Below are 25,155 nucleotides of genomic sequence, written 5' to 3'. Positions count from 1 at the left end.
TTCTTCGTAAATTTCGTATGCACGGCTTTTATTCAGGAGCGCTGTATAACCTGAAAAGTACAGTATGTCTATGATAGGTCTATTTATTTTTTGCAGCTTCTTTTGTCCATTACCTTCCAAAGGCAAAGACAGACCATGGCTTGTTTATTAACAAGCAACAAACCTTTTCAATGAGAAGAATCCTGAAAACAATATATATTTAGAGGCTGTGAATAATAAGATATAATTGTTTAAATGAAGCACATGTAGACATAATATTATTTGTAATGCAGACCAGGACACAGTTAAGCCTGGTGTTTTTACACATGATCTCTTTTACCCTTCACTTACACAGCTACACAGCCAAGTATATATATATATATATATATATATATATATATATATATATATATATATATATATATATATATATATAGCCAACGTAATACATAACTCACAATTTGATTTATTATTATGAATTTCATGTTTCTGTTTAGACTGCTGCCCCCGCGACCTGGCCCTGAGTAAGCAGAAGAAGATGGAAAGATGGATGGATGGAATTCCATGTTTAGATGGGGGTGTTGTTATCATGTCTTTGTCCATATAAGTTAGAAACATACTTTGTTTTACAGCACTACTTCATGTTTGTGGCCTACACTTTCTGCAAAACTACTAAGAAGTCAAATAAATGATGAAAAAGCCTTTTTGTTGTATCCAAGAGCAGATATGATTGCATTTTCTTCTGTTCTGCTGTGTGCAACTATAAAAAACATGGACTTATACTATGTTACCTCCCACTTTCTATGTGTGGCCAATCATATGCCGCCTCAACTAAACAAACCAATGACACAGCAGGGAAAGAGAGCGAGCACCCATCAGAGAAAGCCGAATAACCGATGGATATTTATACAAATTTGGGCTGTTGGACAACTTTATTCTTCTGTGCCTTGTATTTGCTTGGAACTCCTAAAGTCCACGCTTGCTCTGGTAGTTGTTGAACAGTGGGTGAGTAGCTCTTCTACAAATTGTTTGTTTTCCCCAACGGACCTCGAACCTCCTGTGGGCGTTCGCTCATGAGCCGACTGTATCTATAGTAATGGAAACAGAACCAGGTCAAGAGAAGAGCTGCAGAGAAGAGTAGGGCTGGTGGAAACGGGGCATATACGTTATATAGAGCTAAATGGAACTTTTTAATTAGAGCCACCAGTTTCTAAATTGTGTTGAAGGCCAAAGTCTACCTACGCAGAAAACATTGTGTAGATCACTTTCTATCCTGAATTACACCCCTTCATCACAGTCTTTCTTTTAATCACATCATATTTCCATTTAAAAGCATGAACACATTGCTGTAGAAATGCAGATGACCTCAAATAAACTATCAAGGATCTTGGAGGAGGCAGCAGATATGTTTCATTATACATATAAATGCTGCATTTTACCATTCAAATGTAATTAAACAAAAAAAATACCATGAATATTTCACATTAAGAGGGGAACTAGTGAACTTTTGTTTCTAGTGGCTTTACTTGAAGAAAATGTTATTGACCATGAAAAATATCTATAGCACTTACACTTATATATGACACCCATGTTTAGGCAACAGCATCCATTAAACTTCTTACTCCAGCATTACAGCTCATCTGTCCAGATCCATTGTACTAAAGTGGTTACGTGGATACACCGAGGAAATACACAGCAGGGGAAATGTGCACAAACATCTTGTTATTGAAGGCAAATGAGAACATTGTGCACCTCAATGAAACTAAATTAGATTCATAGGCCCACCAGCAGATTCTGACGGCAGCATTACAGGCAGGAAATGTCCCTAAACAGAGTCAGGATGCTGCAGCGCTAACATCAGTCCACTTATCACTGCTCTTATGTCTTCTCTATGATGCAATAAAGTTACAGCCATAGGCAGCAGCCACTCGTTCCCAGCCTCATGTTTTATACTTCAAAACTGAGCAGCTCCTCTGCAATTTTCAGTAAACCTTTCTAAAGGCAATCCTTTTTTTTCTTTAGTTTTGATCATATACCCAAGCTATTTTTAATATCATTTTTTGTCATATATATATATTAAATATATTACCAGACTCCAGTTGTCTTTGACAGGCTTGTATTATTTTATCTGTTTGGCATGGTCAATATTTGATCTAACGGTTTGAAAAATTATGTAAATATTTATATATACCCATTTAACAGGTGTCACATGTCACATTAAAGGACAAATATTATGCATTATTTCTATTGTATAGACCTTTAAACATGCTCTGGAGTAACTTTAGTTAGGCATCTCATGTTATATATATTTAAAAAAATCATCTACTGACAGCAGAGGGAATTACATACATACATACATTACAGCTGTAATGATTATGATTTGAAGGCAGAAATGCTCAGAAAGAGGCCGGCCACTTCAAAACAGCGAAGAAGATTGTCGGAACCACGTCACAGATCGAGATCCATCGGGGAAATTCCGAATGGAGTGTTTTTGACGCTTGGAGGGGAGAGAACTTTCTGACCAGGACTCATCAAACCAGCCTGAATGAAGCTGAATGCAACTCCAGATTTGAGAGAACAACGTTATAACATGGATGAAAGCTCAAAAAAGCCAATTTAGCATAATATGTGTCTTTTAAGTAAAGCTTCCTATAATCCTAAACTGGCCACAATTTCTGTTTTCACATAAATAAGACAACCAGGCAAAATGTAGGGTAACAGTCTTTTCTCTGTGTGAGCCACCTGAAGCACTGAAAGCATCCTGCCCCATGACGATAAGAGGATGTTTCAGGAAGACACAAGACTTGTGCCAGCAAGTTAGCTCCTTCTATAAATTGACAGCGAGGTAAAGGAGTTAAAGTGATGAATATGTGGGGATAATATCATGTTCTTAAGGCCTTTTAGAAGCTCCAGGTAAAGTGCAGAGGGCTTCATTGAAGCCTAAATGTGAACTGGAACCCTGCTCACAGTTTTCTGAATGAGAAATCACTGGAAAGCAAATGTGGATGAGGCGCTCTTGTTGAGTTAGACCGCATCCTGTCTCCTTCTGTTTATCACGAAAGCACAAACATTGCGCTAACATTACTCGTTAGGGCCCATGTGGGGGATGAATAAAACATGCGGCTCCTTTTTTCAAATTAGCAGCAGTATATCAGCTTGGTTGACGCCCCCGCAAGCAATTTCACTTAATTAACGCGCTTATGTTTTCTGAATGCCTCCCGTAGAGAGCATCCCCGTGTCTGTCATACACAAATAATTACTGAAACGCTCTGAGACGAGTTGCTTGTGTGGGAAGCAAAAACAAAAAACAAGAAGATGGACAAACAGCGAAGCCTTGTGTGTGCGTTTTTAGACATGGTTGTTGCAGGAAAAAATAAATAAATAATGTTGCAGGAAAACTGAAGATATGATTATTTTGGAAGTGTTTTTGCCTCACATTATGAGGAACTGAGTTCTGCAGGCATAATCATTTTCTATTTTAGGTTTCTGCTAGGCCAACCCAGCATTAAAATTGATTTATTGATTAAGGATACCTCTGCACAATCTGAAAAATGAACTAAATATATGTTTTGTGTTGATGGGAAACCGTAGCACCTGGAGAAAACCCACCGCTAACCTCTCTGCCATCCTCTCTGCCATCCTCTCTGCCATCCTCTCTGACATCCTCCCTGCCATCCTCCCTGACGTCCTCTCTGCCGTCATCTCTGCCGTCCTCTCTGCCGTCCTCTCTGCCGTCCTCTCTGCCGTCCTCTCTGCCATCCTCTCTGCCATCCTCTCTGCCATCGTGTCTGTGTGATGTGGGCCGGACTTGGAAGGGAGATAAACTTTCAAAAGCAGGGCTGTGTGGCCCTGTCTCTCTCTCCTGTCATGGTTAGTTGCATTTTGGTTGGGAGCTTGGTCCCAAAGTATTGTTTGTTATACACACAAGGCAGTGAAGGGAGTCCTGAGCCTATCACAAAGCTCTGGAAACGGGTCCCGGGGCACTGCACTGCAGAGATGAGATGAGGGGATGCCCCATCGGCATTTGATGAGTGAAATGCAGAGGACAAAATTTGTTCTCTGCATTTGAAACATAATTTCCTCACGCGGACAATAAAATATACCTTAACCTTAACCTTGTCAGTTATTTCCACCTATTCTGTTGGCACAACTGGCACATGCCTCCTCCCACCAATGGTTTTTATGCACAATAATTGAATGTTTTTTTTCGTTGCAATAAAACGGTCAAACATCGGTTCATGACTCCTCATCTAAATATGATGATATTCTTTTATATTTGTTGTGTTGTGATCTGGCTCTACCTTCCTTAAACTTGTTTTCCACTAATTCTACTTTCTAAAACACTTGAAGTTAAGTCTACTTTCGACATTTAAAATATCTTAATTAACACATCAACAAGTGCCAAATGCGTAAAAAGAGTATTTAAAGATCCCATATTTGACTTGCCGAGAAGGAGGGTCTAAGGACAAGGGATGCAGGGACATTTGCTAATTTCCTATGGAAATTGTTTAATCTGTTTTTCACTGTCGCCCTTCGAGGAAACTGCTGTTGTAATTTTGGGCATTACAAAAATGAATTGAATTGAAATGACTGTCTGACTGATGGAACTGTCACTCCATGCCACATTCTGGAAATGTCATGTTTATAATGGTTATACGTTTTTTTTTCTTCCCACTCCATTTTGAGCTAATATTGTCTGTAATTAGTATCAGCATTGACTTGAAACATGGACACATTGTGGACATTTAAATGATATATGTCAGATTTTGTATGAACTTGTTTGTGGACCTGTATATTGGGGTTTGATATGTAACTATTGTAAAGCATATGTCATACTCATGCTCAAAATAAAATAAGAAAATAAAACAAAAATAAAAGAAAATGAAATAATGCCAAAACCAGTATATCCATGAATTTTAGAATGACGAAAAATTGGAACCTTTGCATCAACAATAAAAAAAAGTCCAGCGTTTGTGACTGTAGGTGTAGGCCTACTGTACTGGAAAAAGACATTGCAGCCCATCAAATTAAATCATACGGACCACTTGCTACCCACACACTCGCTACTCACACTCACTAGCCACAATCACTGGCCACTCTCACTGGCCACAATCACTAGCCACAATCACTGGCCACTCTCACTGGCCACACTCACTGGCCACACTCACTGGCCACACTCACTGGCCACACTCACTGGCCACACTCACTGGCCACACTCACTGGCCACACTCACTACACACATTTTTAAAGAAGTTCCCAAAAACCTTTCATATAAAAGACTGAACTTTGAAAATCCCCTCACACATGTCACGTGGGGAAATAGGTCAGCTGCAGTCAGAGCCCTGTGGAGCCACCACACTGTCCCAAACATCTCTACATCTCCAACCTAGTCGTCGTTCTTCTTACTCATCTAAAGGCATACAGCCTATTTCTTCTCACCTATCATGTCTATTTCACTTTTTCCTCGGTTGTTTTTAAAACCTTGTCTAGATTATCTGAAAACACTCATTCAAACCCACTGTGAAACCCATTGTCCATAATATGAAAAGACTTGTCTATGTGATGTTGAGAGTGCTCTAACCACCTACACATGAAGGAGAAGGTTACTTTGCTTTAAAGGAACCACCTTTAATTTAGGGTTCATTAAAAAAGAAAAAGTATTTCCTGCACGTCTGCAATATTCTTACTATTAACACCAAAAAATGAATGAGTAAAAATACTTACAGTTCTGACAGTAAGCTCCGGGGGGTTGTCGTTGATGTCTGTGATGGAGATTAGAGCAGTGGCTGTGTTCGATAAACCAAAGTTCAGATTTCCCTCCATGTCTGTGGCCTGCACAATGATGGTGTACTGGGAGACTTTCTGTGAAGAGATTAGAAAAACAAATACATTGAGGCATTGTAGAATGTGCATTACCCTTGCAACAACTTGAAATGATTCTCATCTGAAAATGTAATTAAATGTCGTCAGACACAGTGAGTAGCAACACAAAGATGGAAAACTGCAGTGGGACAAAAATCTTTATAAAGTCTTTGTAAATTCATTCATTATCACTAAAAACGGTCTTTTCTGATGTCTTCCCGCATAACTCATCTGAACAGAAATAAGTCCTAATGATGCATCTCAGGCAAGTCTTAACAGCCTTAACAGGCCTTATTAAGTCCAGTTGTAGTGAAGAGAAACTACCTCGCCCAAAACAATACTAAAAAGACAATAAATATATAATGGTTTATCTGTACATACAAGCAGATCCTAATAACATTTTGACTTGTTAGCTTGAAAAAAAATAATCAACTGATGCCTCCCTCACAATGTTGTTGCGGTGGTTGGATAAGCAATGATGTCCTTGATTGTTTTATCTTGCAGCTTTTATCCCGACACTTTGGACGCAGCTTAATCCAGTGCAACTGTAGTGCGTCTATGTGTTCATTCATGCTAACAATGTAAGCCTCTCACTGGGTCCTAATCCACTCGTCTTATTATGTCTGTGTTTAGGGAGGCACGGAAACACAGGGAACTGGTGTCAAGGACAGGCCAACGTTCAGTGCATCCAGTACATCGAACACAACAGGTCTTTTTACTGTTTACACACAATGGAGGCACCGGTAAGCAGTTGCCCAATGTACAATGCATTATAATGAGTCATTATTAATATGTGAATATGAAATGAATGATGATACTATCCTAGGGGGTCAAAAATGGATTGTGTGAGTTTGACCATTGTAGAATTTAAGACAAGCGTACATGCCACTTCAAAACACTACTATACCAAAAGATTCTTAAAAATATTCACATTAAAAGAAACTCATGATAGTCTGATAAGCCATGCTATGCTTCATCTTAATATATCTAATAAATCACTTTATACAGAAAGTAAAAAGAACACATTTTGTCATTGAAATGGAAGTTTAATAGTGTCACTTCCTCATACAACTGTGAGTTTGCTACCTGCAAACACTCTCCACTCGTCTGTACAGTCAATAGACACCAAGGACACCAGCAGATCTTTCAGGTGGAGAGGCACCTATTCCTTCCTGTGCTTTTGCTTTTTGATTGGCTTTAGTTGTTGCTTTAGCATCTCTCTCCTTTCTCTCCTGGCAGCTCATTGTGCCCTCGCACACTGAACCTCTTTTCATCTGGTTCTACGTTGCTCATAATATCTGCCTTCAATCTCAACCACTGTGTACATCTCTTTGTCAACCAGACTTTTCTGTTTCTGGCTCTCCAGGCAGAAGCATGCTGGCTGTTAACAACACACTCAAATGTTTATTATAAAAAGTCAATGCAGACTGGCCTTTAATCGACTTATAATTATATCATTCATACAGCACCACTCTAAATAGACGGATAGAGGCATGAATGCTTTTCCCTGCAGTCTCATTTCAAGGCTTTTTACATCAATCTGCAAAACGCAGAGCTGACAGACGTAGATGTTTTGTAAGACCAGTTAAAAGGATATGCTTCAGTCCTTCAAAGACTAAAATTCTAAAATGTTTCATCACTACAGTCCTCAGCACATGAATAATAAAGTTTGCAACAGAAATGGACATCTTAACCAGAATGTGTCGAAGAAAAACTTCCATGAGCTAAAATTGGCATCTCTGGGCAAACAGAAAACATGTCTAATGAAGGTGTACGGACTATAAAACACAGGGTGACATAATCAGAAGCTCTAAGAGATCTGGAGACAGACTAAAGATGCTGGATTGCTTAAATTCCAAGAACCTTTGGAGGGAGCCATCCTTAAGGCCAGTAGCTGGTGCAGTGGTTCACAAAGTGGGGTCAGGATTCCCAGGGGATTTCAAAGAATAATTTTACACGCTGTATTTAATAAATTACTTTGTTTAATACAGTATATGTTTAGTGAAATCATAATAAATGACACAATAAACAACATTAACCTGATTCAACAAACTGATTACTATTACTAGTACATTTTCCAGTCGGGGCTGTGGGTGAGTTTATTTTTTATTATTTTGGGGGTCTTGGCCTGAAAGGTATGGAAACCCTGGTGTATAGTAGTAGCTGTCTATTCTTTCTATAACAATGAAAGGAAATGTTTTTCTTGTTCATAACATATCTAGTTTTTATAAACATCTATCTTTTAGTATCTAATTAGTAGCTAGTATTTTTTTTTTTATCAACCCTAGTAGCAGTCATACCTAACAGCCCAAATCATTAACCAGTAAAGGACAATAACTATTAAAAATCATGAGGTTCTTAGACTCCAAAATTGGAAGAAACACAGCTTCTCCAACCCTACTTCACTCACCCAGAGCCAGATGTGATCTAAAATACCATGTCTACTTTCACCTGCACAGTTTTCCTCTCAAAATTAGATGCTTTACAGTCCAAGAGTTTAGAGGGGGGAAAAAACAGCTTGAGGCCATCGATGTTTTCTGCAAGTGAACAAGTCAAGCCAAAAAACAGGACAGTTACAATGGGCCTCAATGCAGAAAGTGATTTTTAAGCAATGGATGTGCGCTCCACTGAGGGTACAAGAGCAGGAATAAGTGGTAAAGACATGTCAAACAAGTCAATGAAGTCATATAGTGAATTAATCCCAGCCGGGTTGACTGGACCTGTCGAGACTGTGGGCCAAAATGGGCTGTAGCACTTGCTTGTGTACGGCAAAGAGTCCTGGCAGGGTCCGAGCAGCCACGGTCGTTAGCTTGTCACTTACAATCTGTCCTGCCTAATGTGCTCCCTACTGCAGCTCCCTGACTGCCTTTCCCTTTAGTTTTGCTCAGTGCCCACAGCATTGAATAGATGTTGTACTTTTTGCAGCGCTAAATGGCTATTTTTTACAGAGGCTGGTTAAAATATTGTGCTTATCTTTTCGAAGGGCAATTCCTTTTATGCACAACATATTTTGGAATGTGTGCTCATAACTCGCAGAAGCTTCTCCAAGGCTATGCTAGGAGTTGTTGATTGTTGAGGGGGATGCACAATTGTTAAAGTGTTGTTTTTTCTTCAAACACAGGGATTTTTTTTGTAATTCTGTATTCTCTGGTGCTTCATTACGCTCAATAATCCATTCTGATGATCTACTTTATTCTTCTGTGATGTATACCGTATTTTCCGGACTATAAGTTGCACCTTATTTCATAGTTTTGGCCAGTGTGCGACTTATACTTATATTTATACTTATACTCCGAAATGACTTATGTGATTATTTGTTATTTTCACCCATTTTAACAGTGATATTATTTGTTATTTTCACACTTCTATTTTCATACACCGCATTTCATACTCCAGTGCAACTTATATATGTTTTTTTCTTCTCTATTATGCATTTTTTGGCTGGTGCGACTTATAGTCTGGAAAATACGGTAATCGAAAATACAGTGTATTTGCAGTGTATACAGCAACTTTAAGCAAAAAAGGCACCCTCTTAATTTATATTAATTGCAGCAGCCATCATGTGACCGATATCATTCCATTCAAAAACAATATGAGTGGTACACCAGAAAGACAAATATAGCATTTGAGTGATGGGCCATAAATACTGCAATGAATACAATTTATGAATACAATTTAAATTTACAAACAATCTCTTCTTTCATCATCATTTTCTACCCTTCACTTATTGTCGCTCACATACAGTCAACAGTCAATGTGCGAAGAGAACACATAACAGAGGCGACTTCTGCACTGTTAAAAAAAAGGGTGAGCTGAACATATTCATTAAATCCTCCTCTGTATTTACGCCAGCAGCCTTGTCCTGTCCTGGTGAATATAACAGCTGAGTCACAAATGAAAAGCTCTCCATGCCTGCTTGGTGCCTGCTCAGCCTGACATGGTGTGGAGTTGTACTTGCCCTCTATCATAAGACATAAAGAAAAAAGAAGGATCGACTTCATAACAGCTGCTCTCAATGGCCAAAGGTGGGCAAGGTAAAAACGTACTAAAGTAAGACGAATGGTACTTCAAAATAATATTATTCAAGTGTAAAACAGTTTGTGGAGACAACATGAACATTGTTGGAGTTATATGGGGAATTACTCAAGTATAAGTAACAGTCTGGACAGATAATTGATTTCTAATTGAAGTTAATTCAATTGGAAGAACAAAACCTTAAATAATGCACAAAATATCAAGGCGTGTGCAGCGCTATGGACACGTCTGTGGTCCCACTATCTTCTCATTTTAACTCCCTAAACATCAATGAAACCTGTTAGCAAACCTTTGGCACAGTTAACTTTAGCACCTCTTTGTTTAAGTCAGAAGCTTTTGCCACAAACCTTTACTGACTTGTTCAGAAGCGGGTCAGAGGAGGTTGTGCCGGCGTTCACTACCGCATCTCTGGCTTTGCTTCAGCCCCTCAGAGAGGAGTTTATTGCCTCATGCAGCTATATTTTACCATGTTCGTGTGGTTCTCTCAGCTTCAGCAGCACTTTTACCCTACAATTCATGACAAATATCACCTGAAGTCTGACCATGCGATCAGCAGTTGTGCGTTCATTTTAAGCATGTGATCGCAGCCCATAACCTGCATTCACTGCACGACACAGACACACGGAGGAGCCCAAGTAAAATTCATGTCAAAAATCAGAAATGGCCTAGTGTAAGCCCAACTTTAGAGAAACACTGAGTGGATAAATGCCTATACCTATAATGTCTATAGCCTAGATGTCAAAATGCTGTTTACTTCCATCCACAATATCATCAATACACCTCATTCATGTTCTCCAAGCGCGTCCAAAAACACATCTTTGAGCTAATACAACCCAAGCCCTATTCAGGATTCTGTTTTTATCCCATGTCCTTGAGACAGTCCAGGCAGCGTGTCCTAATCGATGGCTCGTCAATGCCAAGTTGGCTGGAGTCTTAGCCTGTACCCATTGGAGCGTTCCAGTGCAGTGCCTCATGGGAGTTGGCCTGGGCTAATGAAAGACAAGTGTGATGCCTGCCAGAGACACTTGGAGAAGTAATGGAGAAGGGACAAAGGGGGACAAGGGGGACCAGCTGCATCCTCAGACAACTGCTCCGACAGACATCGAGGTGCAGACACTACAGTGCCACTACTGCATGTGTGTTTGATCCGGTGTCATGGGGCAGGGGTCAAATAAAGCTGAAGCCTGGTTAATGTAACTAATGGAAGAGTATTTAAGTGTAATATGTAAGCAAATAGGGCAAAACATAAGTAAGTAAAAAAATGAAAATCAGAAAATAACATCTGAAAGAGCAAGAATATTCAAATCATATAATATTGATAACATAAAGTAAAGATTTTCTCACTTAGGCCTTTACAAGTAACATCCTGCTCAAATGCAAATGGTTATTTGCAGGCAGGTCAAGGTTAGGCTTAGGTTCTCTGCATTTGACCCATCCTTGAACCAGTGGGAAGAGGAACCTCAAGTTTAACTCATAAGAATATTGTTATACACTGTCAAATATCTTACTCAGGTAAAAGGACACGTCTGCTTGTCTGTTTGCGTTAGCCTGCGGGCCACTGCACAAGTTATTATAATTAGTTTGGCCGATAGGTTTTATTTTACAAGACAGTGTCGTGTGCAATGGGAATGAGACTGGGGAATGACATGCAGCACATTGTCGGAAGTGAGATTCGAACTCTATACAGCTGGCATATGTGCCATCCACTCCACCACACACAATTCAAAACGTGCCTTGCTTGACACATTATACTGCCTCCTGATGCAGAAGCGAGACACGTCCCCTTTAATGCTGTTTGTGTGCGCGGTGTGTACGTCGCAGCCCTTGGGTGGGAGACGGGTGAAGACTGTTCGGCAGACTGTGGGTAAAAAGTGTAATTGGTATTCAGAGGTGTCAGAAGAAAATGCAAGCAGACTATAACCTCTGCACACCCACCGGTCTCCTCCACACCACAGGTCCGCCTCACCTCTTAATTAGTGCATGAATATTGTAATTGCAGTGAGATGAGCTAAAAGACGGAATGAGAAAATGAGCGGTAGAAAATCCAAGGTTTTTGTCTTGGTTGTTTCCTAATGTTTTGCTAATCCAGCGACAATACCATCTTGACTTGGGGAAAAAGACATTTAGAAGTCAGTGCGCCTACTTTTAACAGCATATATAATACGCCTTATAATACATAAAGTAATGTAGTAATACCTACAGGCCACCATTTGGAAAAGACCAACATCTGCCTTAAAACAGGAAACGCCTCGGGCTAAAACAATGTCTGGTGAAGTTGTACAGACAATATAAAGTTTAAGGAGCTTCAGGACGTTCAGAATGTTGTGACGTCATATATTTGTCAACTCCCATCAATGCAAAGGAAAGCCACTTTATTAAGCCACTTTAAATCCTAAATCTGAAGTGCATTACTATTGGTTTATACAGTTCTTGGGTAGCACATTTTAAGATACAAAACAGACAGCCCTCTCAGACAGGGTTGTGGAGCATGAGCCATATTTGCATGTATGCGTGAGGGTATTTATCACATTGTGGGGACTAAAATCTGTATACATGTATGACGTAACCTCATGGGGGACTTGAGATGTATTGGTTCAGCAACATAGTTTAAATTTCAGATATAATACATAAAATTCCTGCGACGAGTTGGTGTCAAGAAATTACACATGAATCAATGCTATTACTTAACAGTCAGAGAACATAATTCAACTTAGAATATTAAACGACACAGAAACGTCAGTCTTTTGTGTGGCTTGCAAGGGAGAGGAAGGCTTAGCCGAGTCAAGATGTTGTAAGCAACCTGAACGACTTTCCAAAATCACTCTCAGCGTTCCTCCCTCTTACAAGTCATTTTATTAAAATCACACATAGAAAAGAGGAGGCGGGTCACATTTCTCATTGGTCAGCTTCACATTAAGGCACTTGTCTTTTACGACTCTTTGGTATTATCTTTAGAGATAAAAACCTTGGTGAATGTTCTACCCATCTGGTCCCCAGGATGGGAGGAACATTCCTCACGGCTGCTTCTACAACAGCTTCACACATGTTATTAGAAATACATGCCTTTCCCTCCCCCCAGGCTAATGATGCAGATAACTTTTAACACACAAATATAATCATATATTTACATTTTATCACAGTTGGCCACTGTCCAGGGTGTACCCCGCCTAAGGCCCGAAGTCACTGGGATAGGCTCCAGTCACCCGCGACCCCGAAAGGGAACAAGCGGTAGAAAATGGATGGAATGCATAAAATTCCATTCTAAATGCAGAGACAATTATATATATATTTTTTCCGACTGTTTAAATTTTTTTTTAAGAATATCAAATATATATAATGTCAAAAATACTAATAGTTTTGGCTCTTGTTTACAGCGCTAAGACTCTACGTATGCCACATCTGCTGCTCATGTCCAACCAAGGAAAATTATTGAACATTCAAACAGGATTTTTTGTAAAAACTTTCAGCACTTTTTCAGCAATTTTTTTTTATCATATTTCCTTGTGGCGTGGATAAATCATTTGTCCTGCCACGTATCAATCATAAAACGCACCTATCGCTCACCTGCAGCCGCGTCAGGCTCGTCCCCACGTTTCCGCGTGCCTAAGAGCATGGATCTATCATAATATAGTTCCCTCAGTGTACGGGGCAAAATGAAGACGAAGAAAGACAGTTCGAGCTGATGCAGAAGTGGACAGAAATCTACAGGAGACGAGAGATGCGATGCGCTCCGTTGCGCTAATAAACAAACGCACGTGTGTGTTGTATCAGTCCACACGGGGGAGTGCGCATGCGCACTTCCGCCTGCGTTCTCAAATCGCCGAAAAATCGTCCATACCTCCTTTAAAATATAATTGTGTTAAGTATGTTTTGTTGAAATTAGTTGTCTAACCTTTCAAATGCACTTCACGGTTAGAATCTGTCTGCAGGAAATGAATGTAAGTCTACGTAATTTCCCCACAAAGCGAGGAAACTCAACATATGTTTTTGTGTGCATATGTGTGTAGGTGTGTGTATATAAATGTGTGTGTGTGTGTGTGCACAGCTGCAGGTGGGTGAGCTCCCAGGTGTGCCCCAGTTTTAGCGGAACGATCAGAGGCAGGTGGGACCAGGCTGGCTCTGTCTTCCAGATTAATGAGCTGTCCCCTGCTCTCTTCAACGGCCCGGCACCCAACACACTTACAGTATGTGGGCTCCTCTCCAGAGCAGGTTGAATACAAAAGGATTGTGTGGGGAATAGAAGTGTGTGTGTGTGTGTGTGTGTGTGTGTGTCTGTGTGTGTGTGTGTGTGTATGTGATATGTGGATATGGCATTAACTTATCTATTTTGCATTATTCACTTGTGTTGTGTTTTTATTGCTCAAACATACATGCACTTACAGTTACCTCTCCTGTGATTGGACCTTTAACTTGGTCAGGTGGCATCAAAGGCTTGACTTCATGGCGATGTAAGTATAATGCAATATTGTGGATTAATTCAGGTCAAGCAATGTTATCTCAATGAAGACAAGCAGGTGGTAGACACTAAATATAACATGTTTAAAGTTAATCAACTTTTATGCAACGTAACTGTATAAATGGCATTTTAGGAGCTTTCTCTGCTTTTACCAGTGAGTCAGTCTTCTGCTAATATAGTGCAAACTAGGTACATTTGCAGTGTTGTGGTCTCAAACTGAAAAGGAGCATCTACTGCCAACTCTGGTTAAACTCTGCCACTGCATTTCGAGAGCCATGCGACGTCACACTAGGGCTGAGCAATATTAATTGACTTCAGTCATTTCTAATTGTCAATGATATTGTTTTAATTGAGAGGTCATCTGTCATTAAAAGCCAGTTCAGAGTTCAGACTTTGGTGGAAGAAATTTGCCGATTTCACTTCTGTTGTGAATGATAATGATTAAAAGCGTGTATTGTTTAGGCTTAGGAAAGATGATAGTTATGGATATGATAGATATGATAGTTTTAGGATCAGATCTTGTCATAGTTTACTTTTTAAAAACATTTTATTTTACGTTTAACCCTGTTTTAGTCCCAGTTTAGTTAATAGTTTTAACACTTTTGAGTGTTTTGAATTAAAAACTGTGAGTAATATTAATCATTTGGGCCATTGAGAAACCTAATGCTAGCAAAAAAATGCTACCAAATAAGAAAACGCCTCTTTGTGCAAGCAGTCTGACATTATTTCCAGCGGCGAGATGAACTACTTCTGGGTTTATTCTGACTGTAGGTTGGCCAACTTGCAACGTGCCATAAAACATTACAACCCAGAGTCATCTGATGCAGCTGGGAATCAACAAATGCTGACCCTGCATGACCTTGCTTATTAGTGGAGTATACGAGCTGGAAAATACACGGTCCACATATGCTCCGAGTGGGATGGGAACCAGCCCACATGTACGCGCTTACAAACAGCACAGCACAGAGAGGTGGGTACAGTAAACATACATCCTACTTAGCGAAGTGCTTTGTTACTTCAAAATAATTGTAGTCTTCGTAATATTAATGGGGTCAGAGGTAATAGCAGATTTATAACAAATAAATATGAGAACATGCGCGATCAAACAAAGATTTAAGTGTTGAAATAAATGTTGAAATAAATACATGATAAAAAGCACCAATGTAGAGCGGTACACCAGAATAACAACACGGTTACAATAATAACAGGTGCTGTCCGGTGGTTGAGTGGTCTAAGAAGCGGCACATATGTTTTGAGTGAGTTTTAATTCTCTTTTATCTCTTCTCTTCTCTCTCTTTAATTTGCTGAATGTCCACCCTGCTCCATTTAAGCTCACAAGCCCAAAAAATCATAAACAATTGCATTTGATATGGCCAGCATCAGATATTAACAGCTTGAAATGAAAATGATGCACCGTGTTTGTTGTAATTAAAAGAATACGCACTTGTTATTGAGCATGGATTGTCCAGCTTTAGTTGATTGGTGGAAAGAGGATTATTTATGGACTAATTAATTTGCTGGCTCTTGAGAAAACTGTTGGAACAAATTGACTGTGGGAGCGTCTTTTAATAACTTTGACCAAAAAAAAAATCCTGTTAATTAAATGCATTTTGATTTATGAAATTAGGGAATGCAATTTGAAACAAGATCTACAGTATATTATGAAACAGAGAACCAATCTAAAAGTAAAATAACTGGAATAAGTTTTCCAGGTGGAAAGAGCAACCAAATGACACATCAGCAAAAAAAAAAAAAACACTAAAACTCTTTTGTCTTTGCCCAGTATCAAACAGAAATCTGGAGAATATGTTAGAGGTCAAGCAAAAATAAGTTTCTATTTGGTGGTGGTTCTAAAATGTTGAATATTTGGCTCTGATTGTTTCCTTGTAAATTGTACATTTCTGCACTTTTTGTAAACCATAGTATACATTAAACCTTTTTTGCTTTAAATTGTCCAGAAAATAGAAAACCAAAACAATGCTTTAAATCTAACTGACCTCTCTGTCCAGGCCGGCTGCCACCGTCACGATGTCCCCCGTCTCACTGTTGATGGTGAACATGTTTGGGATGGGGCTGTGGGGGCTCTGGGACAGGATGCGGTAGCGGACCATGCCATTGGCTGTGGTGGAGTCGTCAGCGTCACTGGCTGTTACCTGCATCACGGACGAGCCTGTGGACAGAGCAGAGAAGAATTTGTTCTATGTTCTTTCATAACATTTGGTCCTAAACTTTTGTTTTCACACCTGACTTTACCTGGGGTTGTCACACATTTGTCATGACAAAAAGGCCTTGTTTGAGATAAATGTTGTTAAAAGCACTTTGTTGAGGCTGCCTCTTTTTTCTGACCACAAAGCAGAGACTTGGGTTTAAACCAAACAAGAACGTTTGAGTTCAGACCAAAAGGTGTAGCTGGAATCACACTGCAGAAAATCACCCCATATAAAATACATAGATGGTCTTCCACTCAAACAATTCAAAATCTTAGTTTCACCAGATTCAGAGTGTGTTAATAGCCTTTTCTTTTAATCAAACTACAGTGACGTGTCTTTGGTTTAAAGTTTTAAAGACATACTTTAAAGTTCTAAATTCTCAGATGGCCTTTCAGCTATCTTTTCTGCTGCGTGGAGAAAAGACTTTCAGAGATTTTCAAGTCGCATTTGGTAATGAGCATTCCTGTGCCATTTTCACCAGCCATTATTTCAACCTTCAGAGCGCAGCGCTCCTGTGCGCTCTCCTTTTTGTCTTAAAATCACAGATAAATAATGGCCATCAAGGCAGACAGCTCAAAGGTTCTGGCAGAGTGAGTAGAAGGGGTTTGGATCCACATACAGATCATCAAGATGTTTAAGAGGGATATAAGGAGTATGTGTATAATAGTATAATAATGAAAATAAAAATGAAATCATATTTAATAGCTTACGTATATGTGCATCCAGACTTCCATTAGTTTCTATATTTGGAGTTAGCATTTTATTAAAACAATAAAATAATTGTTTAAAAATGTCTTGAATTACCTTAGTCTTTTTAGATAAACGTCATGTGTTTAGTTTGTACTCTTTGCAGATGACACAATTAAAACAGGTTTATGTATATTAAATGATTATCACATTTGAAGAAACTTATGTTATTTGGAAATCTGATAATTAAATATTGATGGTAAAATTATTAAAAGAATCAACAACATGTGTTTTTGAGTGTAGCTTTATGTCAACAAATTACCTGGAAACCCTACATAAGTTATTTCTATTCAAAAGTTGCTGAATGTGTTGGTGTCATGAAGAAATGCACTCATGAACTTTCTCTAAATACATTACTTTTACAATATCATTCATTTATTATGTCATATTTTAATTATTAATGAGAAGTTTGGGATGAACTTTTTGCCTCTAATTACTCTCCAGAAAAGAGCAATTCTCTACAAAGTTCACTTTAGTGGATAAAGCAGCTATTTCTTAAAACTACTGTTCCTAAAAATCTCTGTATTTCAGTATGAGGAATCACTTTGTGGAATGGGCAAACTGAGGAAATGAATAATGGTTTGAATCTTATAAAGTTCAAACTAATGTTTTAAAAAGAGGTGATGAAAAAGTAATGAAAAGAGTGTTGTATGTTGTTGAATATTGTCGGTATTGTACTATTGTTGGATTTATAAAAAACGAAAGCTTCCACCATTTCCCTTTCAAACCAGGGATATTTTCTCTATGTGCGAATCTGTGTTGAAGTAATTTGTGTCATATGCAAGTATGAAATGAACAAACAAAGAAGTAATTTATACTACAACTCCAGAAACTTTGGTTTCCAACAAAACGAATATAACTGAACATATTTAAGTATAATAAGTAAGCGCATATTGTGACAAGACGAGGCTATATGTGATTACAGGAAAGTGTAAAATAACTATGTAAACAACTGTGGCTAGAGCACACACAAACAGCCAAGACATTAGTTATTACAGATCAGTTTTTTAGTCCAATACATTGCAGAACCAGAACAAAGTGCGCTTGCTCCGGTGTCAGCGGCACTATTGATTTGCAGAGTTTGTCAGCGCGGCTCACTAATGCGTGTGGTCAATTAGGAGCACTTTGTATTGGAAAGAGGAGAGATTGCCCAGTCTCCGAAAGCCGTGTGAAAATGTCACTCTCCATCAGTCGGCCATTTACAGAACACTGCTGTGACCACGCGAATATGTCAACTCCCCGCACAGTGCAGCCTTAACGCTCTTAAATGAGGGGCAGCAAGAAGAGCCGACCTTTGCGTTTGATGACGTGGAGGAATATCTTTTACCATTAACTATAGCTGTCTTTGTAAAGACACGAGCACCCCGACACAGGAATTTACTTGGCATGTGTGAATAAAGTCATAACTGAATTCTCTGCATTTTTCACCTGTCAATACCCCGGGTCAAGACCAAGTGAAATAGCAGAGATTACCGCCGGGGCGGCCTATATGAGAATAGAGTCCCTTCTATTCCCAGTGCAACCGACATTTTTAACAGTTGCCGTCTTCGCACAGGATACAGCTGCACAGTGGATTACAGTCAGCGTGCATGCATTAGGAGACAGGGCCATTTTCATTCAGAACGTATGACTTATGATCATTGGTTTCCTCGTGAACATTGTCACATTCAGGCGTCTCTATTGCCATAATGAGGTCTCGCTGGCACCATCCTCCCTGTGAGCTTGGATGGGCTGATAGAAGTCTCTTTTTTCTATTTCAAAACTACTCAAACTCAAAAAACAAGAAAAGAAATAATCAGAGAAATTGCAGTTCCATGATTAGATAATAGGCCAGAGAGAAAGGGTTCATCTCAAAGCCTGTTTAATATGCCTCAAATTGTATCTCTAATTCCAAATCCTCATTGCTTTTCCACCGAAACCTCTGGAGCTGAAAATGTGGCTCAGACGACAGCTGACTGGTGGGAGCTGTCGGCGATCCAAACGCTACGCTGCTACAGTCAACAAATGCTTTCCAATTAGGTCAGATGCACCAGTAGGCATCAGGAAGGAAGTGCTGAAAAAACTGAATATGAAATGGCTGAATTTACAGCAAAAATACTTTCAACTAAATGTATGGTAGCTCAAAAGTGAAAGCCCGTGGAACAATTTATTATTCTGTCTGATGTACTTGGGGTTACATAGGCCACTATACCCTCAAAATAAATAAACAGATTTTACATAAATAGTTTTTGGAGAACTACTTTAGTTCACCAAGTCATATTTTTAAAACTGTATTTTGGCTGCTGCCTTCTGGCTGCTGAACGGCGCACACCCTCACTGCTGTATGTTATTCTTAAACTGTCTTAAGCTGTCATCAGCTCCGTGGTAAGTAATTGGAATAAGAACTATAATTTAAATTAAAATCTGTTTCTTAAACTTTATAAACCTCTAAGTTATGAAAACATTGAATTTTAAGTTTACATGTGTTTTTTAGACTGAAAACAACTGCATCATGGACATTAGTTACCACGTAACTGCTTAGTCTCCGCAAATTAAATATATTTTTGTAACCACGGTGAATTTCAAAATGGGCGGGACTGTTAAGGTCGCTTCACTTATAAATGTCACCGTAAATAATGCACATTTAATGTATTTTATTGTATTCTTCTTTGTTGACAGCATTTTTTGCTGCCTCCAGAGTCTATCTGCAAATTGAAGCCCGTCAGCCTGTCCGTCTGTGGGAGTCGGATCTCTCCTTCACTGTGGCTCTCCCCCAGGTCTCTCCCGAGGTCTCTCCCCGAGGTCTCTCCCCAGGTCTCTCCTCGAGGTCTCTCCCCGAGGTCTCTCCCGAGGTCTCTCCCCCAGGTCTCTCCCGAGGTCTCTCCCCGAGGTCTCTCCCCAGGTCTCTCCTCGAGGTCTCTCCCCCAGGTCTCTCCCCGAGGTCTCTCCCCCAGGTCTCTCCCCGAGGTCTCTCCCGAGGTCTCTCCCCAGGTCTCTCCTCGAGGTCTCTCCCCCAGGTCTCTCCCCGAGGTCTCTCCCGAGGTCTCTCCCCAGGTCTCTCCTCGAGGTCTCTCCCCAGGTCTCTCCTCGAGGTCTCTCCCCCAGGTCTCTCCCCGAGGTCTCTCCCCCAGGTCTCTCCCCAGGTCTCTCCTCGAGGTCTCTCCCCGAGGTCTCTCCCCGAGGTCTCTCCCCCAGGTCTCTCCCCGAGGTCTCTCCCCCAGGTCTCTCCCCCAGGTCTCTCCCCCAGGTCTCTCCCCGAGGTCTCTCCCCGAGGTCTCTCCCCCAGGTCTCTCCCCCAGGTCTCTCCCCCAGGTCTCTCCCCGAGGTCTCTCCCCCAGGTCTCTCCCCCAGGTCTCTCCCCCAGGTCTCTCCCCCAGGTCTCTCTCTGAGGTCTCTCCCCGAGGTCTTTCCCCGAGGTCTCGGGGTCTCTCCCCGAAGTCTCTCCACGAGGGCTCTCCACGAGGTCTCTCCATGAGGTCTCTCCACGAGGTCTCTCCCGAGGTCTCTCCCCGAGGTCTCTACTTTCTCCCAAAGGCTTTTGTAGTTTTTCCTTGCTGACAAGGAGAGTCTAAGGACTTTATTTTACAAGCTACTATCGTTTTTGATAAAACGATAGTAGCTTGATAGACCCTGCTCACCGAACATCCTTTGGTATGTTTATCAGTAGAAGTTATGAACTCTCCAAATAATGTCACCTGTCGCACATGTTTGTTTACTCAATCCACATGGTCCACGGCGCCTCCAAGACGAAAAATATTACGTCTTTTCAGCTCCAACCCATTTTGAGATGATCCCTTAGGCCTTGTGCTCTATGTGCGGGTCACCTACGTGTTGGTCACGACCCTAAGTTTGAGAAACAGTGGTTTAGAATGTCTCCACTTTGTATTGAATGTCACTTTTTAATGCTCAAACAAATGTATTAATTGTTAATTAAATGAATTGAATATTTCCTCTTCTTTTGAAGTTATGAAAAACTTTTTAGATACACCCACCTCGGTGTTTTTCCTTTATACAATGTGTTCCTGCTCAACTAGTAAGGTGAGCTGTGGGATGTTACGCAAAGGTTAACAGTCGACAGGTGAGTAAATCATAAAGGTTCAACCAGGTCAGTCTTAGTCAGAGACCTGGTGCTTTTATTCTATTGGACCATTCTGTGGGCCACATCCCAGTGAGTGGCAGCACCCTCACTGCGGTTTAAAGGGCATGTCTGGTAGACTCAGTGTCTTAGGAACACACAATGTTCATCACAATTCAGAACAGGCTAAAGTGCGGGTCGTACAGACAAAAGTGTAGCTAAGGATACTTAGCTAAGCAGGACCGAGGTCAAAGCCATGACTCGTTCTAAACCAGTGTGCGAGGGCCACAGAGGCAGGATGACCCACTCTTCCACTGCTTTCTTGTGTTTAGAGACCCCGTGTTGGCACAGGGCATTTTTGTTGGTCGAAACACGTCTGCCACGCGTAATGTACGCATATTCCTTGGCAGGGCTGTGTCGGGTGCGCCCCACACTTTGAGAAGCTCTTGTTTATTCTGAAGTATTTAAGATAAGATAAGATAATCCTTTATTGTCCCACATGGGGAAATTTCATTGGTGCAACACAGGTAGATACAGAGGTAGATACAGAAGAAAAGAATAGGAAGTCTGAAAAACACTTTCAGTAGAAGATCTCCTATAAACAAAAACTCCCATAGACAAATAAATAAATACATAAATACCATTGCATGTGATCACGACAGTAATTGCACATGAATATGTGTCACGACGACACATAGATTGCACATGAATTTCACAGTAATTAATATTAATATTAAGATTAATATTTAAAAATACAATTAAGTAATGTAGGCAAATTTTAAATAATTAAAAAGTCCATCCAGCAACAATTTAAGTCTAGACAGTCTTGGAACTCAGTTCTGTGTTCGGTTGTAGTTTGGTGAAAGTCGATCATCTGAATGATCACTAACTAAAGCCTTCACAGTCATGAATCAGTGCAGCCTCTGCAGCTCAGTCAGGGAATTCTGGAGGTTAAAACCTGTGTATGTCCTCAGGCTGCAGGTTAAAGACTGCAAACCCAGATTCAGTTACGATTGTAGATCATTTTTAAACCGGTAAGAGCTACAACCCTCCCTCTATAGACCTCATAGATAAATTGGAGCTGAAGCAGAGTTAGGCCGGCTGCTCGTACGTCCTTTTGTGCATTATTGTGTATGTTATCTTTGTTGTGCGAGTAAAGTTTTTCCTGTGGGTTTACTTGCAGCATGCTGCATAGGCAGTCTGATTGAACTATAGACAATAGTAGTGAACAAAAGCACTGCGTACCAAGCACTGGAGACTAATGTGTTTACATTGTGAAACAGGAGCAAGAGTAATTATGTTTCAGAACAATAACTATGTCTTTGTACATTTACAAGACTGCAGTAAGGAAGCTGCCACTCTACAAGACTCAGTATTGTTTGTGCATGGTTATGGGTGCACTGAAAAAGGCAGATAACACATTTAAATTTAGTAATTTCATGACAAATGTCCTGCCATTGCTGAATATTGTTCATACAATCAGGGATATAAAATACATGTAAGTATATGTGATATAATGAATTACTTACCTAATAAGCTAGTAGCTCTGCTTTGTCCACAAGAACCGTACTTTAGATCAGTTTTGAAAGACCCCTGCAGACTGTAAAGTCCCAAAGACACTGCACTTTTGATGTTTGGATCTAACCAAAACCTCTCTGTTTTATAGTATGAATTTGTTTTGTTTTTGTACGGCTAGATATTACTTCTGCATGTCATTTCTCTGAACTATGGTCTTTTCTCATCATCTTTTCTATTTTTCTCTCACAATTTACCCTGGTAACAAATAGGATGAAAATTTACAACTCTTGATAAACTTTACCTTAATCAAGAATAAGCTGTGAGAATATGTATTACAATTAAGTGGCGGGTGGAATAAATTGTAAATCTGGAATAGGCAAGAAAAGTTTTGCTCATGATACTCTTTGCAATCATTCAGATCAGACCTAAAACTAACCCTTTAATACATATTTAGCAACTTATTGCGGCTAGACCTCATAAATGCTGCATTAGGTTTCGCAGGAACATACTTCAATGTGTCTGTCTGTATTTCTATCAGAGAACAATACTACAAGCTGGTGGTGACTAACCGTTGGATGTGCGTGATAAGAACTGTCCCTGGAGGCGTGTTTGATGCCGTTAACAGTGTAACGCAGTCCTGTGCTGTACGACTTCACAAGCTCTTTGATATGTGGATCTGAAGCCTGTGATACTCTGACACGTCTGATCAGTGTGGGACGAGCACCAACTGCCATGGAGGTGATGGAGATTAGGAGAACCAGGGTCACACTCTGTTACTGCTAAGAATGGGGTGGAAAGCTGTGAAATGTGTATTGTCCCGAGGCAATTTGTGTTTTTGTGGATTTTGGTTTTTGCGGTTCTACAGTCACTGTTTCTAATAATAATAATAATAATAATAATAATAATAATAATAATAATAATAATAATAATAATAATAATAATAATAACTTTTATTTATATAGCGCTTTTCAGTGACCCAAAGACGCTGAACATAATAAAAAAAGGGGGGGTATTTACAGACAGGGGGGGACAACACGTACAATACACATTAATATGCAGATAAAATGAACAAGACAGAAGAAGTAGAGAGAAAAAGATGGGGATGTAACAGGGGGTAGAAGAGTAGGCAATGGGGTAGAGGAGGCTAGGGGAGGGGGAGGTCATAGGCTTGGGTGAAGAGGTATGTTTTTAGGCGGGATTTGAATGTTGTGAGTGAGGGAGAGTGGCGGACAGGTTGGGGGAGGGAGTTCCAGAGTCGGGGTGCTGTTCGGGAGAATGCTCTGTCGCCAAAAGTTTTGAGTCGGGATGTTGGTGCAGCCAGGGTGAGAGAGGAGGAGGATCGGAGAGCTCGGGAGGGGCGGTGGGGGATGAGGAGGTCAGACAGGTAGGGGGGGGCAAGGTGGTGAAGAGCTTTGAAGGTGAGGAGGAGTATTTTAAAGTTTATGCGCTGCTTGATGGGGAGCCAGTGGAGAGAGCGGAGAACGGGAGTGATGTGATCACGGGACCGGGTGTGGGTGAGGAGGCGGGCAGCGGAGTTTTGGACCATTTGGAGTCTATGGAGGGAATGGGAGGAGATGCCAGTGAGGAGGGAGTTGCAGTAGTCAAGGCGGGAGGAGATGAAGGCATGGATGAGGGATTCAGCAGCGGGGAGGGTGAGGCAGTGTCGGATTTTGGCGATGCGGCGGAGGTGGAAGTATGAGGTCTTGACGATGTGGCTGACATGGGGAGTGAAGGAGAGGGTGGGGTCCATGATGACACCGAGATTGCGTACCAGGGTAGAGGGGGTGATGGTCGAGGTGTCGATGCTGAGTGAAAAGGGACCAGTTTTATTGAGAGTGGATTTGGTGCCAATGAGGAGGAGCTCTGTTTTGTCACTGTTCAGTTTGAGGAAGTTGAGAGTGAGCCATGATTTTATTGTAGAGATGCAGGTTTCGATGTGGCTGAGGGGAGGGTTTTGGGTGGATTTGGTGGTGAGGTATATCTGGGTGTCGTCAGCGTAGCAGTGAAAGTCCAGGTTGAGTTGGCGGAGGATGTGACCAAGGGGGAAGATGTAGCAGATGAAGAGGAGGGGGCCGAGGACTGAGCCCTGGGGGACCCCTGCGTTACTGGGGAGAGGGTGGATGAGTGACCGGAGAGGGAAATGAACTCTTGCCTGTTGGTGAGGTAGGATGTGAGCCAGTCAAGTCTAACAATGAATTATATTTAATTTAGTTTGGTTTTAGGACTTGTAAATTAATATCTGCTGCTTCAGCTTGTGGCTATAACAGAAGGTCTATACAACATCCACGATAACA

The 25,155-nt window shown here is 40.6% G+C and overlaps 1 protein-coding gene across 1 annotated transcript in view; it reads right to left on the bottom strand.

The window, feature by feature from the left end:
• The window catches only part of LOC140365514 (cadherin-4-like), a 292,800-nt gene that overhangs the window by 13,496 nt on the left and 254,149 nt on the right, over nt 1-25,155 (bottom strand). The window contains 2 exon segments of the mRNA XM_072451987.1: nt 5,704-5,841; nt 16,330-16,502. Of these exon segments, the coding sequence (XP_072308088.1) occupies nt 5,704-5,841; nt 16,330-16,502 (311 nt within the window).

Source organism: Eucyclogobius newberryi, unplaced genomic scaffold (genome assembly GCF_026437365.1).
Source record: "Eucyclogobius newberryi isolate DKJ021-1_F unplaced genomic scaffold, fEucNew1.0.hap1 SCAF_19, whole genome shotgun sequence".
Classification (NCBI taxonomy): Eukaryota; Metazoa; Chordata; class Actinopteri; order Gobiiformes; family Gobiidae; genus Eucyclogobius; species Eucyclogobius newberryi.
Note: the sequence above shows the minus strand (reverse complement) of the source record. Positions and strands in the feature narration are given on the sequence as shown.